This window comes from Amphiprion ocellaris, chromosome 14 (genome assembly GCF_022539595.1).
Source record: "Amphiprion ocellaris isolate individual 3 ecotype Okinawa chromosome 14, ASM2253959v1, whole genome shotgun sequence".
NCBI lineage: Eukaryota > Metazoa > Chordata > Actinopteri > Pomacentridae > Amphiprion > Amphiprion ocellaris.
The window spans coordinates 5,611,295-5,629,478 of record NC_072779.1 but is presented as its reverse complement, the minus strand read 5'-3'; the positions used below and the strand labels follow the sequence as shown (position 1 = coordinate 5,629,478).

Sequence of the window (18,184 nt, the reverse complement as noted above, 5' to 3'; positions counted from 1 at the left end):
GGACACTGACCTAATTCATGCAAGCGTTTGTGTTGAATATAATCAAACCCTGTTTAACTCTGATACTTCAGCAAACAGGAGTTTCCAGTTTTCCAAAAAGCCAATGATACACAACAGCATTCATGTGTAAATGTGGGTGAGTAGGAGTGGGTGTTTATTATAGACATGGTTGATTCACCAATGACTGACCCTCCAGATACTGATTGTACTACATTCACTTAAGACACATTCACTGCACTCCAAATGATCTGTATTGAATTAGGTCACTTTAAAGGATATGGATATTAATGCAGTCACTTATTTTATTTGCTATACTTTTAATTAATTTAAATTACTTTGTAAAAATCTGTTCCCATTTTGACAGGAGTGGATTTTTATTTTTTAAATTCTTGTCAAAAAAAGCAAAATTTTATGATTGAATGTCGAAAAGCAGAGGAAAACTTCCAAGCGAGGTGAATACTTTTTATAGCCACTGTAGTTCAGTAATTTGGGAAATAAGACTTGTGTGCTTTGTGGCAGTGAGCAATAAAATGAGGAGGTAGATGCAACACTGTCCAGTAAATAACGTTGGGCCCAGCAGCTGCTTAGTTTAGGTTGGCACAAAGAATGAAAACCTTGATGTAAACCTTGATCTATAACAAAATCCTTCTGCCAACACCTCTAAAGCACCCAGAGTATATTAACATGTTACATCTAATCTGTTTAATCTGTGAAAAAAGAAAGATTAAAACAAGAAAAACAATGCATCAATTTACAAGTGGATTACTGTATGTGCCAGAGTATTTCATGACTCGAATCAGCTGCCAAGAAACCAATAGAGACTCCAAGAAGTTACTGCCCCCACCCATGGGACAGTGTGGTATATAACCACCATAAAATGGCAAATTGTCCTTTTCACACTTCACTTTTTGTGTGAACCAAACAGTTGAGCTGTAACATGTTAACTTGTGAGCTTTAAAGTAGAGAAAGTCGGACAAACCAATAGTTGTTTCTCCGTGTTTGTAAGTCTTTAATTTAAGATAAGCCATAAAAGTCTTATCTTCTTTTCTGGCTTTCCGCCAGAAAGAAATTTGTAACTGCACTTTGGTAAAAACATCCACATAAAAACAGTATAAAATGAGGTTTTCCAAATGAGACCCACTTGCTCATTAAATATAGTAAATGCTGTTTGCATCAATGTGCTCCTCTCATGTCACAATGGGGTAGTCAGTCATGCAAGCCTCACACTAAAAACTACAGTCTTCTCAAATTCATACTGAAATCTTGTGTTAAAACTCAAGTTACTTATTTCATTGACTGCTCTCCACTTTTGTTGTGAAATTGAGGGATTTTCTGTTTCACAGTTACTGGAGCCAGAAATTTTTCATCATCCACAACTTCAGTATTGTCAGTAAAAAAATAAAACCACTTAGAAACAGATGGATAGTTTATGCACCATGTTTGTTCAACTATAGTCACATATGGAGGACTTGTCCAACAGATATCCTTGTTTTTTCCGGACATTTCTGGAAGAAACAACATTTCTGCATTGTAAAATGCATGTGAAATGCATCTTTTTGTATAGACTATCATTCTATCTCTTTCTAGACATGTTTTCCTGCAATAAATTTGCATAAATGTCAGATAAACGTGTCCTCACCGGAGAACTTGTCATAGTGCCGTTGAGCAAGATACTTGTTGCTAATTGTTGTCAGACTGTCACATGGTTATCCTAACTCGGTTAGAATAACCATTTAATACTCTCACAGGAGTGGAAATCACTTAAATTCATGAGAAACCTGGTCCAGTAACCTCAGTAGAGTAGAGGTAACCTAAGTTACCTCAGTAGTAAATGAACAGAGATAATAGAACATCTTGAGCCAGAATCTGGCAGCCACATCATTTGATTTTGTTGAACGTTTTATTTTCTCATTAGGTGTTTTGAGAAGACGAAAGACCACAGACATCTGTGGCTTTAACTTGTCACAAATCCTGAATCCTCATTTTGTGCAAAACATAACATCACAGCCTTGCAAACAGAGAAAAAGCTTTCACATCTATTAGCTAAGCTGAAACATTCCTGATTATCTCCAATAAAGTTCATGCACAGCTAGAGGGTAACTAAATATCCAGGGCACCAGTGAGAGAGACTTCAAAAAGCCTGCCATCTAAACTTTGCTTTTATTTGCAGTTCCTGGAAACTTGCATAAATTCACTATATTTACATGACAACTGTTGGCAGAAAACATTTTTACTGCTAAAAAGTGCACTTTGATTAGTTTACTTCTGTAATTTGTGCTAATAATGTGACCTTTTGTACTACAGTGTAAAGACTCTGCATCCAAGTTCTCAGTTTTTTTATGATGCTTCTATTTTGCAACTTACTTGACTAGCATTTGGAAATGAAATCACCTTAATTATGCAAATAAATTATGAATACAGTGAGGTCTTACCCATTACCCTTTTATTATGAAATGCAGTCAACTGCTTTGGCTGCAGCCCAGAGTTGTTACACCACAGAGTGTCAGCATGTGGCCTGTGGAGGAATGCCTGCCTGCACTGACTGTGAAGTAAACAAGAGAAAAATTGATAATAAATTCATCAAATATACTTGTGATAATTAACATTCACGATAAAAGTTCAGGAAATATATTAATATGGCAGACTTAAAGTGTTGCACTGGAAAACTAAGCCCAGATTTTCAGGAATCAGACATTTTAGTTGTTTATTGTTATTTAGTAAAGCAAACAGACGCAGAAGATTGTTACGTTTTCTGCTGTTTCTACTTTCCATGAAGGCATGCTGCCTCTACAGTGTGGCTTAAAAATAGTCCAATGGGAGTCTTAATGCTACTTAGCAACATTTAGAGTGCAGGCACGTGGACTTCTTTGGAGTATTTAAAAGTGTGGAATGTTGTTTAGACAAAATACCACTGTACTGCAAGGACAGACTGCACAGTGCATTATTTAAATCAAACCAAATCACAGAGTGAGAGGTCTCTCATTCTTTACTCTTGAATAAATCTGCCCCCTTGTCTGCCTCTAAAAGAAGAGGGGATCAGTTAGCCTTAAGGAGTTTTCCATAAAAAGTTCTCCCCTCAAAAGGAGGTTTAATACTCTCACGGGAGTGGAAACTGAAGTTTTTAAATTGTGACTCCGTCCCAGCGAGGGACCAGCTCATTCTGCCCCACAGAGCGCTCAACCCTACCACTCCGGTGCTAAGCTGAAGACTTTAAGAGGAACACCACGTCTTGAAGGACATTTTTTTTCTCCCTCAAGAGCAGGGAGGTAGTTTTTATAAAGTATGGGAGACTATGATGAAGACACTGCATTCCTGGGACAAACTGGTCCTTACTTCTGGACTACATTCTTCCTCCTCAACACAGTTTTTGTGTCAACTGGATTCAATGGACTCTACATTGTGTTTGTTGGAGCAGCTCCGAAGCACCACTGTCTCATTCCAGACGTCAACCTCACTGACGAGTGGAGAGATGCCATTATTCCCGTCAGGATAGTGGACGGCGCGGAGGTTCAGAGCCAGTGCAGCAGATACAAGCTGGATGTGGTCAGAAATCTCTCTGCAGAAGGATCTATACCTGGAAGGGGTGTAAACGTCACTAACCTGGAGCAGGAGGGATGTTTAGATGGATGGATCTACAGCAAAGATATCTACCAATCCACTATTGTCACTGAGGTCAGTATAGATGCGCATTTTTTTTCTATTCAACAGTTGCTTTTTTTTGGTTGAAATGTGTAATCTCCATCTTTCATAACTTTCACAGTGGGACCTTGTTTGTGACAACCAGTGGAAAGTTCCTTTTGCATCATCAACCCTCTTTGTGGGATACCTTGTTGGTTCCCTAATCTCAGGCCAACTTTCTGACAGGTACTTCATCCTTTCATCCCTTTCAATGGTGGATTTACCTGAAATGCACTCTGTATGTTTGTATTTTTATCTGAACCATAGATTCATTGTCATTCATTTCTGTCATTTACTCCACACTGCATGTCTGTTATTTTGTCTAAAGGGTTCTATCACTCATAAAATGATGTGTTTTGACTAGGGAGTCATGCTTTAATAAGTTATAGGCAATGAAGTAAATGTGACTGGAGGCATTGGATTAGCTGTTGTTAATGACAACAGCCCCATCTACTGTTGAAATCTTTTACATCACATTCTTCCACTGAAGATAAGGCCTGTGCTGTCACTTGCTTTTGAGTATGATTTTTTTTGCACATTAGTCCCTTTTTCTCAAGTGAGCATAGATTGAGGCAGTTTGACCCCTAAAAAATATTTTTTATAGTGTCCTGCAACAAGTTTTTCCTCATCAAAAGAAATAAAAACATGTCTCCATCATATTTTCTGAGTCCACTACATGTGTAAGTCACTATAAATGACATATATTTCTTTTCCATGCAGGTATGGGAGGAAGAAAGTTGTTTTCATCTCTCTCGGGGCCCAGTGTCTCTCGGTCCTGCTTCAGTCCTTCTCACATTCATGGAGGATGTTCTGTATCATGTTCCTCTTTGTTGGAGCCTCTCAGATCTCCATCTACATCTCTGCATTTGTACTAGGTACACAGCATTGCATAATAACATTTTAGTGCAGAGTTTGCATACACTGACTTATTTCAGTGTAGTTATTACTCGTCTATCACATTTATTATTCTATCTCTGATAGGCACGGAGGTGTTGAGCAAAACCATGCGAGTGCTCTTCACGACCCTCGGGGCCTTCCTGTTCTATTGCATCGGGTACATGACACTACCCTGGATTGCATACGGTATCAGAGAATGGAGGACTCTACTCGCCGTTCTGTCAGCAACTTCTGTGGTTTACATCCCTCTGTGGTGGTGTGTTTCCCATTAGATTTATCGATTTCTAAACTAAACTAGTAGCCGCGCATGTATGTAATGTTAACCTTGTCATCCACTGTTTAACAGCAGACAAAATCAATTTGTTTTGTATTGATTGTGCAGGTTTGTCCCAGAGTCTCCTCGGTGGCTGATCACTCAGGGAAGAGTAGAAGAGGCAGAGCCCATTGTGAGAGATGCTGCAAGGAGAAATAAAGTGGACGCTCCAGCTATAATCTTCAAAGAATCAGAGGTGAAGCTCATACTGCATATTAACATGAATAATGGTACTGTACATGTGTGGACTTCAAATTCTGGAATGCTTTTTATCCTTTAGATCAACAGTGAGTGTCATAATTGATTCTGGGAACAGAAATCTCATCAGCTTTTGAGATATATAGTGGTAGAGATGATTTAAAAAATGCAAACTAAATGTAAAAACGTGACAGCAGGGACCACTCAGAAATGGTTTACTGATTTAGTTTTCTCTGTCATGGTGTTAGCTGATCTCTTCTTCAAGTGCATGTCTATTTGGTTTAAGTTTAACTTTTTGTTTTCAACCTGTCTGCTTCTTCATTGATAACTTTTTTTGAGTGACCACATTATTATTCCAGATTACTGCAATAGATAAATATGTTATTTCTGTTTCTTCACATTCTAATTGAAATTGATTCTGTGACCCTGAAAAAATCTTTATACTTTGAGTAGTTTGAATATAGTCTTAATTCCATAATTTATGCTTAAAAGCTGTTCAGACCTGCCTTAAATCCTTAGATAAAGCCTAAGTATACATGAGATATTCTTTGTCCAAGTGTGTGAAATTCAACCACATAACTCTTCTTTGCCTTGATTTTAGCTGCAGGAAATGTCTCCCAGCAAGACTTACACTATGCTTGATATTCTGAAATCCAAGAACATCAGATGCATCACACTGATGTGCCTCCTTTTGTGGTGAGCGCTTGCTTTTTTTCTCTCTCACAGTTTTCAAACTTTTGCTATTAATGATGATGCAGCTGAGACAACTTAGCCCGTTCATATGCAGACGAATGAGCCAAGTCGATTTAAACAAGAAAAATATAAACTGTAAACTTGTATCCCCTCACCATACAAACAATGATGATGTGTCCTTGATTCGGGTGCTGTTTTTTTCAGGATGGCTATAAATATTGGGTATTTTGGATTATCCCTGAACACCTCCAACCTGAGCGGCAACCCCTTCATGAACTGCTTCTTGTCAGCTACTACTGAAGTTCCTGCTTATGTGGTTTCTACTTGGCTGCTGAAGAAATGTCCCAGGAGAGTACTTCTGTCATCGTTCCTTGTCATTGGAGGAGGAGTTCTTCTGCTCATCCAGTTCATCCCTGACAGTAATCATTCTTTTTTTTCTAATGTATAATCACAGTAAACCTGATCAATACACACAGAAATGTACATATAGTTTACATTTGCATACCAGCTACTACAACCTTCCTTGTTTTTTATTCAAATACTTAAAGTAAAACAAGTCATAGGGGAAAAATTGCACTTGTTCATACTGTTTTAACACTGGAGTATTATTATTACTACTGCATTTTAATATTCTACTAAAATTTAAGCCGGTTGAGATGGAGAACATTTAGCCATTCATACTGCTGAGAGCGAGTAAACACGCATACGTTTTTGTGGTCTGCCCAGTTTTCTCTGTAAAATCTTAAACATGTACAGAGTTAAAGATTGGTAGCTTCACATGTCACATGGGTGCCTGGACATGCTTTTTCCACAGGGATGGGTCTGTGAATGTGCAAGCTTCATTGTTATGGCAGGTTAAATACACAGAAGTTTTGTCTCAGACAGTTTTAAAAGATGTGAAAGTTACTGTCTAAGCTGCTGATTGTGCAATTCAGACCACACTCACACGGTGATTGTATAAGTAGCATGTACTTGCTGAGTGAAGTGAAGCAGTATTTGTAAAGAAATTATTATTTTACTGCAGCCAAAGAAACATATAGTTTTTTTTTTTAAAAATATGTTTTTCAGCACAATGCTGGAAATCAGTTTTCTTCACTAAAACCTGCATCTGTGTATATTTTAGCTACATCTATTCTGCTGAGTTGCTGAATGGAATTAACATGTAACATCCGTGTTTTATTAGAAGCAACGTATGTGTATAACATACCCTTATTCTGAAATCAGCCACGAGTCTTTAATTTTTGTGTATTTTGATGCTAATCCTTTCTGTACTTTTCATACAGGTAAAATTCCAAATGCAGGACTATATTTGTAACAGAATATGTTGTATGTATTGCTTTTGCTACTTCGGCCAAACCGCTTACACCAAAGAACATTTATTTGTATTTTTAAAGAGCATTTTAATTGACTCTCTCTTGCCTCCTCAGCTCTTCAGCATGTTGCTCTGGCACTGGAGATGACTGGGAAGTTTGGCTTCACCATGGCCTTCAGCATCGTGTACATCTACACCGCTGAGATCTACCCCACTGTGCTGAGGAACGTTGGCATGGGAATGTGCTCTTCTGCTGCACGCATTGGCAGCATCACAGCTCCTTATGTCATTTATTTAGGTACGTAAACGTTGAGCACACTATCCCATTTAGATGTTGCATGTTCCCTGCACTGATTACACTGCCCGGCCAAATAAAAGTCGCTCCCTGATCCACTCATTCACCATGTGAGCGTCATGAATCCTAACATCATCATCTTTGAATATGTCCATGCCATCAGGGAAGAAAAACTCCACTGATGGAAAGACCTGGTCATTCAGTATATCAGGTAGTCAGCTGACCTCATCCTTTGGGAACATAAAGTTGCTACATCTAACCAACCCCTGATCATAACCCTAACCCCCACACTAGCCATGATGAGTGCATCACTTCATCCGCCTCTCTTCTTACCCTGATGCCCCCATGACTTTGGAAAATGACATGACTTCGAAGCCCACTTGTATGAGTATCATAGTCACAGGGAGGACTGCTATTGTGACCTACACACAGAAGGGGAACCAAAATCCAGCAAATTTTGCTGGATTTTGGTTGATTGAATGACTGTACTTAAAGAAAATATTAGAAGTTATATATGTAATCACTTTAGATATTTTTAGAATTATTTTGGAAGATTTTTACTCATTTTTTGAAAATATTTACAAGAATTTTTATGCCAAATTTGGGGGATTTTTTTTTAAAAATAATACTTTTAAGGGAAAATTTTAAGGAATTATTGGAATTGTCTTCCTGAAGGTTTTGCAAATTTTCAGAAATTTTTACTGAATTTTTGGATTTTTTTCAGACAAGGAAACTATATTTTTTGGTGCCCATAAATGAGGACAACAGGAGGGTTAAATAAGTTGTTGCAGCTGAAACATATTCATCACTGCAGTAATTATCCAATGGAATGCTCTTACCTATTTGCTTAATTGAGTCTAGGTCACGACTTTTTTATTTTGGCCAGGCAGCATATTACAGATTTGCAAAATAAAAAGAAGTCTGCATGGCATAGTATTAGTTTTCATCTATATTCAAGTAAAACTGTCATTTTCTGATGTAGGATTTTGCTTCCTTGTTGTTTACAGGTACATATAATAAGGTTTTGCCTTATATTCTAATGGGAAGCCTCACTATTGCCTCCTCTGTGGTTAACTTGTTCCTCCCGGAGACCCTCCATAAAGATCTTCCGGAAACAGTTGAGCAAATGCAAGAATGTCAAGGGTAGGTGTGGTTCACTGAGTGACACGTGATGAGTAGAACTGCTGCAAGCGTGTTGTCCATGAATCACAGCGTTAGTAGGCCTATCCTTGGCCCCTCCAAATGCTGAAGCATCCTAAACACTAAACCTGAAGGCTAGCGAGCACTGTGCAGGGCAGGGTGGGTATGAGAATGGTGAATGAGAAACATGTCCAAGAATGCTGACCTAGGAAAATACTATGTGGCACCAGATAAGATAAATGCACCAAGTCAGTCATATAAGAGTAGTTTAGAATCCACAGGGTTTTTTTGACAACACTTTATATCACTGATAACAGTCTCTTTTGCTGGCCCCATAAAAAGGTGGCAACAAAATGGACTTTAATGTTAATTACCTTTAAACAAAGAGAACTCAAAAGCAAGTACAATATGTGAGAACTTACAGCACAGCAAAGAAAGATAAGATAAATTAAAAATGCAGTTGAAAGCTGCTATATTTGTGTGTCTATGTGAAATTTTTAACGTGCTTCTTTCTATTGCAGGGTGTGCAGTGGAGCCAAAAAGGAGAAATATGTAGAAAACGGAGCTATGGGCAACCTTCCTGTCCAACATGAGGCCAAATCTGACGTGCAAACTCTTACGCTTTAGTTTTTTGTAATCTCTTTACATTCAATTTGTAACTGTAGGACGTTAGTTTCCAGAGTTCATATGGTAATGCTCATATGATCCCATGTTTAAATATGTTAATTTGTGTTCTGTAGCCATGAAAATGTTTGTAATAGGAAGCGTGACATGTGAAGGTGTCAGAAAGTCTAGGGTTGGTGTGCCTCTCTATGACATTTAATGTTTCCATTTGGGGTTAAAGATCACAGGCGATAAACCAGGAGGAACCAGATGTTGTTTACATCAGGGTATTAAAAGAACTGTCACTTTTTTGTCTTTTTCGTTTCATCTGCTACCTGTACTGGAGCACAGTTGTTGTGACTCAAGCTTGTTAAATAAATTCCTGAACTGAACATTCAAGACAGAACAACCTAGTTGTCCTAGAATACCTGCTCAATGATTGTCCTAATCTTGGCCATGAATGCAAAAACTGTTATTTCGCTAATGTTTTTCTCATAAAGTATGTCTCTGACTGGCACCATATTATACATTTTTAAAGCTCCTACAGGTGCTAATCACAGGGAAGAAATTAGCCCCTTAGGGTGAAAAATAAATGTTTTGTGATTGGTGGAATTTCTGAAAACACTGAATTGTTTCTCAAATTGACACATTTAACTAATTTGTATTATTCTATCAAGGTAGGGTTGGACCACTGAAGATCATATGTACATATATGTAGTCTAGCTATGTTATTTCTCAAGTGAAGGCACTTCAAACACTGCTGCACACAGATTGGAGCGAAGAAATTGTAAAAATAATTGACATGAGCCCACCCCTGTTTAAGAATTTTTCACTGAAGTACCAACCACAGATTTTACACATGGTCAGCTCAGTCAATATTCACCATTTTCAAATAAATCTGTCAGGTTGAAGATGTTCGGGTGTGAGGCTTTCGGTGAACTGAGGCAGAATAACACTTCAATAAATGCTTGTAGTGCTCATTACTAATTTTATCAGGCTAATTTCCAAGAGTCCTAACTCCAGCGTCTAACTAGAGGTGCAGCTGCTTTGCCTGATGGTGACGGTGAAGCTGTGACTACGTATTGTTCCGACTTCGCTGCTGCCATGGTTCAGTCTGTGGTACGATGGATATGAACACGTCATCTCTACAACAGCAAAGATTTGATGAAGTGTACACTATATTAGAAATGCTCTTGAGTGGGACCAGGAATCACAAGTCAGTAACAAGTCACACATTTGCTCCCTATAGAGTTAATAAGGTTGTCATTATAAGTTTGTGGACTTCTGAAGTTGCCAGTAAATTTGGGGGGACAGGATTACATCATAGTGTCTACTGATTTCTTAGATGGCAAATGATGTAGTTGTGGATATTCAACTGCCCGGCATCGGCCCTTCAGCAGCATCCAGCATGCCCATTCTTGTCTTGTTTTTTTTTTTTTTTTTGGTTTAATTTCATATCAATTCATAGATAGTATCATATACTTTGCTGATTATTAGGACTGATAGGATTAGGATTGGATTGAGCCTTGCTCAGGGGCTTGTGCTGGCATTTCACTGGTTCTGGGGCTTGAAGGTGATCTTTTATAGTTAATTTAATGGTTGGGAATTTGTCATCAGTTAGCAGCTCATAAACCAGTTTTGTAACAATAGAGATGAGATTTTCCCGTTTTAAATCAGTAAAGAAAATCATTTGTGTGTTAAGTAAAAGAGATGATGTCTAAATAGGTCTAAATATTAACAGGAGTTGGAACATTTACCGGTGTTACTGTTAACATGATAAATGCAGCTATGTATGTGATTTCAAGTCTACAAATTTCTTGTTATGTTACTTATTACTTAATTGAACTCCTCATGGGTTGCCGTCTCATAGGACTTTGGTCGTCTGTGGTAGTTTATGTAAAAGCACAAGTGAGCAGAAAAGCCACAATCTCTTGATCTCTTTATCTTTTTTTTTCTCCTTTCACCGCGAATAAAAACTGAGGCAGACTTTCTTATGGTTTGACCCCTGCTTGAAAATCATTAACTTTGCTTTTTTTCAGAATTCCTTGAAAGGGCTTTCTTTGCAGGTATGTGTTATGTCATGTACCTATTTTTTGTTGCTTGTGTTCTATAACATGCAAACTGTGCTTATGCATAAGTGGTGTTTAATGGGGTTTTTTTTGTCTTGTTTCCCCCCCACAGCACACCAGCTGTAACTGTGTAACCTCCCAGATCAGCAGAAGGTGGCATATAAAACGTGCACTCAGCATCGTAGTTCACATGACCATAGAGCAGTACAGCACGCTCTCTCTCACAGCCCTCAGTGCTGGTGAAGAATTGCCTTGTCTTTTTCTTATATATATCAAGGACTTTGGTGAGGTCATGGCCACCACAAAAGACAGAGACTATGACACCATCACATCTTTCCTTGGATCTTGGGGACCCTTTCAGAAAAGGATTTTTTTTACACTAGCCATCAGCATCATCCCGAATGGACTTTTTGGAGGTTACATAGTATTCGTAGGTGACACCCCACCTCATGAATGCTACATCCCTGGAAACTACAGCATTAGTGAGATGTGGAGAAACGTCACAATCCCGTTGGAAACAGTTAATGGCATCACACAACGCAGCTCTTGCTCAAGGCTTAACTTGGAAACTGTCAGGCAATACTCTGAAAATGGACTCATCCCAAACGTGGACGTGAATGTGAGTGAAATTCCCCACGAGAGTTGTCTGGACGGGTGGACTTACAGCAAAAAAGTCTACCAGTCAACTATCGTTACAGAGGTGAGCAATAACTCAGAATAGAATAGAATAGCTTTATTGTATTCATACAGGGGGGCATGATAAAAATATAAATATATTCCGCTGGACGGTGCATTGATAACAAGCAATAAGAAATAAAATATCAACATTAAATAATAAATGTACATAGAAAACAAAACGATATTAAAAAGAGGCCAGATATATACAATATGGGAGGCAAATGAAATGAAATCAAAACCAATAAAATAGAATAAATATGGTCAGGAAAATGCACGTAAGCAGCATTTGAACCATTAAAAGTAACACTGTCCATTCAGGTTTTCAGGTGTTTTCAGTTCAGGAGTCTGACAACTTTTTCTGGGAAAAAGCTGTTTCTCAGCCTGTTTGTCCCGCATCAATTACATTTTATATCGTTTTTGTAGTTAAATTTAGTTTCCAAGTCACTAAAAGTTCATTTTACGAAAAACACTCATGCACAAGGCAATCTTGTGTTTCTTCTGTGTTTCTTCTGTGTTTCTTTTACATCTGAGAGATTTTCAACAAAGAAAGTTCACTGCTGTAGCCAAGATGTGCAAAGTTCAAGCTTAAATAACTAAATGACTGGAAGATAATAGCACTAAGAGCCTAATGTCAGTTACTCATACACATCCTCACATTCATGGTCATAAAATTTCTTATTATCATTAACTACATAGGAAAACAGCCACTAAGCATTTTATAAATGAACACATGACAAATTTCAACAAGCTGCACCACAAAAACTAGATCTTACCTAATGATTAGTAACCAGTACATGTCAGATCTGCTGCAAAACTAACTAAACCAAAGACATAAATAAAAGCTATGTATTATAATAATACACATCAGACATGACACTTAAATAAATGACATAACATTTAAAATAATTTTTCAACAATACAGCATATATTAGATCAATCCTCTGCAAATGTCAATATAGAACACTAAGTTCGCATAAGCAGCTGCCTGCCTCTTAAATGCTTCATAAAATGCTTTCATAAAACTCATAAAGCTGTTAGTATCGGCAGGTATATCACAGCTTTTAAACATTTTACACGACTTTATAAGACTTTCTCTTCATTTTAATGGTGCGATACAAGGAAACTAATAAGGCTGAGAGTGCTCTGGTGTGGTTTGTGATTGTTTGACTTTATTTTCAGAATACTCTAAATATGTATTATGGATTTTTAGTGTGAGTAAATGAGCAGGAATGTGTTGGTTTTACAGTGGGACTTGGTGTGCGGGAATGCATACAAACTTCCGCTGTCCACTTCTATTCAATATGTCGGCGTTCTGGTGGGAGCGCTGATCTCAGGCCAGTTGTCTGACAGGTCTGTACTGAGCACAGCATTGTTTGAACACTTTAACAAACTGTCTGAGCAAAGCTCACCCAACTCTGTTTTGTTATACAGGTATGGACGGAGGCCAGCACTCTTTCTCATGATGGTTCTTCAGACTCTGGCAATCACAGCGCAGATATTCTCGCCCAGCTGGGAGATCTTTACCTTTATTTTCTTCTTTGTTGGTGCTGGGGGTTTCTCCAACTATACCATTGCATTTGTGCTGGGTAAGGTTTTCCAGGGAGGAATGCAATATTTAATGCAGCATCTTCTTTGCTGTCTGTCTTTGCTCTATCCTAACCTCACCCCAACTGGTCAAGGCAGACGGCCGCCTTCCCTGAGCCTGGTTCTGCTGCAGATCTTTTGTGGTTAACCTGCTAGAAATCTGCGTGCTCATGAGGAATCTTTGGCTTTTGGGGGGTTTTACATGCATAGTTTTGTAGGATTTTTAACTTTTATTTTCAGTTAGTCAGGATATTCTTCATAATGTGATATTTCAGTATGATTTTCTAGGATTTGAAAGACAATATTTAATAAACTATGTATTAATTGCCATAAAATTGTTTCATATGATCATAATTGTTGAGGGCATTGGGTTGCATATCACTGCCTCTGCAATGGAAACCGTAAAAGGTCTGTGATCTTACACCAGACGAAGCTCACTTGAAAATAAAGTACCCAGAAAGTTGAGTATCAAGTTAATTTAACAAATGCTTCTTTGACTTACAGGTTCTGAAATTCTAAGCCCAAAAAGCAGAGTGGTTTTCTGCTCCCTTGGAGTTTTCATGGGTTCAGCTATTGGGTACATGTTGTTGCCTGCAGTGGCCTACTTCCTCCGCGACTGGTGGTCGCTGCTGATTCCCATGGCTGCCTCCGGTCTGATCTACATCCCTATGTGGTGGTACGAATATTCATATAATGTGCATCAACTCCTACAGTGCTTGGTAGTGTTCATGTAAATGGTTTTAACTCTGAAATAAGCTTAGGTGTGCTAAATCTTTGTTCTTCAAGGAGCTTAATGTTTTATTGAGCTCCTTCACTCCCTTAGTTATTATAGAGGAATAACATTTTGCATCTTTTGGTTCCCTTTTGTTGGATTGTTTCATCCTCTGCATAGAGGTTTGCTTGCAGCTATGAAATTGCAAAAACCAAACATTTAGTCATCAACAGTGAAGTCTTGTCTCTTATTAAACCAGAGCAGCTTTTGTTTCACACTTCCAACCTAGCAGAAATCTTGCCTTTGTGGGTCCGAGTTTGGTTGACAGTGCAGTTGCTGCTGTAAAGGATCGGGACAGTAATGGTTGACAAAATAAGTGCACTGAAAAAGTAATATGCAAAACAACAATAGGGTTTACCGGGGTCAGGAGTTTGGTTTGATGCACGTCATCAAGCGTTTTTGTGTTTATCTGCAGATATTGCTGTATTCATGTGTTTGTCTATGCAGGTTAATCCCAGAGTCTCCTCGCTGGCTGCTCTCTCAGGGTAGAGTGAAGGAGGCTGAGGCCATACTGCTCCATATTGCCAAAATAAATAAAGTAGAGACTCCACAAGCCATTTTTACACAAGCTGAGGTATGTTTATTGACACATTGAGGACATTATTTGCAACACATGATCAATCATAGCCTACATGTGTTTATTGTTTTATTAGTTTAGAATAAAAGCAATCATTGACAGCTTTGTCCTTCTTATCTCTTGGGATTAGTTAACATGTCAAGTTAACTTATTATAGGTGAGTCATTATGCCATATTATGTGTAATCATGGCAACACAAGTATAACAGTGCAGTGGATGTGGCAAAGTTTCATTTATGCATTCAGCATTTAATTTCTGCAAATGTTCCTTCTTGTTTTTTCACAGGTTAAAGATTTATCGGCACTGAAAGACGAGAAATATAATATTTTGGTTCTCGTGAAAAGCTGCAACATTTTCAGTCTGACTTTAATCTCTTCATTTCTGTGGTATGTCTGCATTTTTCTTACATAACATACAGTCTTAAAACATTAAACCCAAAAGCTGATTAAACAAAAGAATGCTCACACATGACACACTCATTCACTGCCCATGCCCAAGTTAGAATAAAAGTGTTGATTATGCAAGAATATTTGTGCACTTGCAGCCACATTTGCTATCTTTTGGTTAAATATTTTGTTTCCAGTGTATTCATGTGTTGTTCTGCCTGTCTTGGCAGGATCATCATCACCTTGAGTTACTTTGGTTTAGTCCTCAACACTTCAAATCTCCATGGCAACCCCTACCTGAACTGCTTCTTGTCTGCTATAATCGAGGTTCCAGCTTACATAATTGCCTTGTTGCTGCTCCAGCACTGCTCCAGGCACTTCTGCCAGTCTTCCACACTCTTCCTTGCAGGCGTTATGATCCTCTGTGTTCACCTCATTCCAATAGGTAACACTTGGAGCTCCTAAAACGGGTTGTTCATTAATGGAAATTTACAAATGAGTTACTATCATGATGAATATGCCAAAAATGTTGCAAGCAACGCCATTTCAACCTGGGAAGCCACTATCTGTATCCAGATAACCCATCCAGATAAGGAAAAATACGTGATAATGCAAAGTGTTAACGCTTGTGGGCTGCAAGATCTGATGATATGTTCTCAGCCACGGTGTTAAATCCTGTGTTTTCACCACACTGGTAAACTGACCATCTATAGAGTTATGCCCTAGCATGACCTGTAAGGTTCCAGAGCTCTTCTGTTGAAAATGAAGGTTGTGACAATGCTAACATTTCCATATGACGTTTTTTACATGCTGGAAGACAAATCATGAGAGAAATAACCAATTCAATTCAGTTTTATTTACATAGCACCAACTCACAACGGATGTCCCTCTCAACCCACCGGCCAGCGGCAAATGGGTCCCCCCCATAAAGAAAGAGCCGGGTTCTGCTCAAGGTTTCTTCCCATTAAAAGGGAGTTTTTTCTTGCCACTGTCACCTTAGGCCTTGCTCTGGGAAGGTACCCATCTGCCTCGACTGGCTGGGATGACAGCGAGGATGAGGGGGTTGGAGAATAGCAGGAGTCAGTCAACAGCGTACAAATGTCTCAATAACAGATTCAGACAGCCGGGTAACAAACCTAAGGAACCTCCTGTCACTGTCCTGTCAACTTGCAGGGTGGAGAATTCTTTATGATTGTTCTTCGTACGAATCAGTTTTTGGTTTCAACATGAGTTGAAGGTGAACTGGTGTGCTCAAGCTGCAGCGCTGGCAGAGGGGTGGATGAAAAGAAAGGCAGGGATACCCTAGATGTGCAAATTCTGAGTTGCAATTAGCACATTTTAAGGCAGGAATTGATTATTTTCATGGGAGAAAAAAAACTTTTCAATGCACAGAGATGAGTTTTTAAAGGTTTAGTCAAAGCCTGGTGAGGAACTTTACACTAAATAGTATATTTTTAGATGAGGGAAGGTTAGAATCTGATTTTTTGAATGCAACTCTTTTGATTTCTTTGGTGTGTCCGGTACTGTAAAACAATTATTTATTTGCCTAGACATTCCAGCTGTGGGTGTGTTTCTTGAGATGGTGGGAAAGTTCGGCATCACGGCAGCGTTCTGTGTGGTGTATGCCGTCACGTCAGAGCTCTTCCCCACCGTTATCAGAAATACAGCGATGGGCTTTTGCTCCATGGCTGCACGAATTGGAACCATCATCTCCCCCTTTATCATTTATCTTGGTAAGTATGTTTAATTTCATATTTTGAATAATTAGCCAGTACCAGGGAGATGTTTCTGACCCAAACTATAGCAGTGGTAATTATGTCTGCAGTGTGATATTTGTGTATTTTTTAGGTCAAACAATTCATTCTCCAAATGTAATATTTAAAGGATTTTTGTTACCTCAATTTAATTTCCTGCTGACTTAGATTACATTTAACAAGAGGAGAGTTTTCTATTATTTATTTTTTTTTTTTAAAGAATCTTTTAGTAATAAATAATTTGTCTTCCTTTGTCATTGTATTTGTGTGTGTGTGTATGTGTCTCCTTTTGCAGGACGCTATTTCAAGCCTATTCCCTACATCGTGATGGGAGTTCTTGCCCTCACTGGCGCCGGTTTGTGTTATTTGCTGCCGGAAACGTATGGGAAAGCGTTGCCAGAGACCATATCACAAATGCAGCAGATATGCGGGTGAGTCCAGAATTGAATTTGTTTATTGGCACTGTTGCTCCTCTAAGTTGTTTTTTACTCTTACACACCAAGCAGTGTTTACTTGATCGATGAATTTTGATGCAGCTGTTTACGGCTTAATGTCCTCTTGATGTTCGAACAGGGGAAGAGGAAAAAAGGAAAAAGAAGCTAAACATGAAGCAAGCAAGTCGGACAGTTGTATTAAAGAATCTAAATTATAATAACTTATGGCTTCTGTTTTTCTGTGTTTGTTTTTTTGTGTTTTCTTTGTAACACTGAAGAAAAAGCAGCGGTGGTCTCAGACTTTAATGACAAGTTGTATAATTTAAGAGGGTTTTTTATGTTTTACTACCCTATTTGTTTGTATCAAATGTTCTCTTGAAATTTCTGTCTGATCAAAATATTTAGCTGAATACTTTTTATGCACTGTAACAAAAACTTTTTTTTGTCTTAAGGTTGTATATTTGTACTTTTAGATTAAACTACAATAAAGTAAATGTAATGACACAAGTTGTAGTGTTTGATGTTAATGAACTAATTGAAAACAAGAGAACCATATACACTAATAACTGTCTATTTATTAATAATGCAAGTCCCTTTTTCTCCATGTCCCCTGTGAGAGCTATAAATCATCTTGTAACATACTCATGTTGTTGTATAGTATCTGTAACATATCTGGGGTTGTGCCGAGAGAGGAGAGGTCTGTACTCGAATCAGAATTTGAGGTTAACGAGATAACTTCAGGTTTCAAGCACTTTTGCCTTCCCTCATCTGATGAGCACAGAAATGAAGATAAAGATTCTT

The 18,184-nt window shown here is 38.3% G+C and overlaps 2 protein-coding genes across 2 annotated transcripts; both read left to right on the top strand.

The window, feature by feature from the left end:
- The first annotated feature begins 2,332 nt into the window (after nt 1-2,332).
- slc22a5 (solute carrier family 22 member 5) lies at nt 2,333-9,528 on the top strand. Its single transcript, XM_023263032.3, has 10 exons — nt 2,333-3,672; nt 3,761-3,864; nt 4,399-4,553; nt 4,660-4,831; nt 4,958-5,084; nt 5,688-5,782; nt 5,984-6,198; nt 7,207-7,389; nt 8,394-8,529; nt 9,048-9,528. Exons 1-10 carry the CDS (start codon nt 3,283-3,285, stop codon nt 9,151-9,153), a joined length of 1,683 nt encoding a protein of 560 aa, XP_023118800.1. The 5' UTR covers nt 2,333-3,282; the 3' UTR covers nt 9,154-9,528.
- Nucleotides 9,529-11,336: 1,808 nt separating this feature from the next.
- Nucleotides 11,337-17,890, top strand: LOC111563756 (solute carrier family 22 member 4-like). The gene is made up of 10 exons (XM_023262999.3): nt 11,337-11,898; nt 13,123-13,226; nt 13,308-13,462; nt 13,965-14,136; nt 14,680-14,806; nt 15,095-15,195; nt 15,426-15,640; nt 16,746-16,928; nt 17,245-17,380; nt 17,523-17,890. The coding sequence occupies exons 1-10, from the start codon at nt 11,389-11,391 to the stop codon at nt 17,599-17,601; spliced, it is 1,782 nt and encodes a 593-aa protein (XP_023118767.3). The 5' UTR covers nt 11,337-11,388; the 3' UTR covers nt 17,602-17,890.
- Nucleotides 17,891-18,184: the final 294 nt, after the last annotated feature.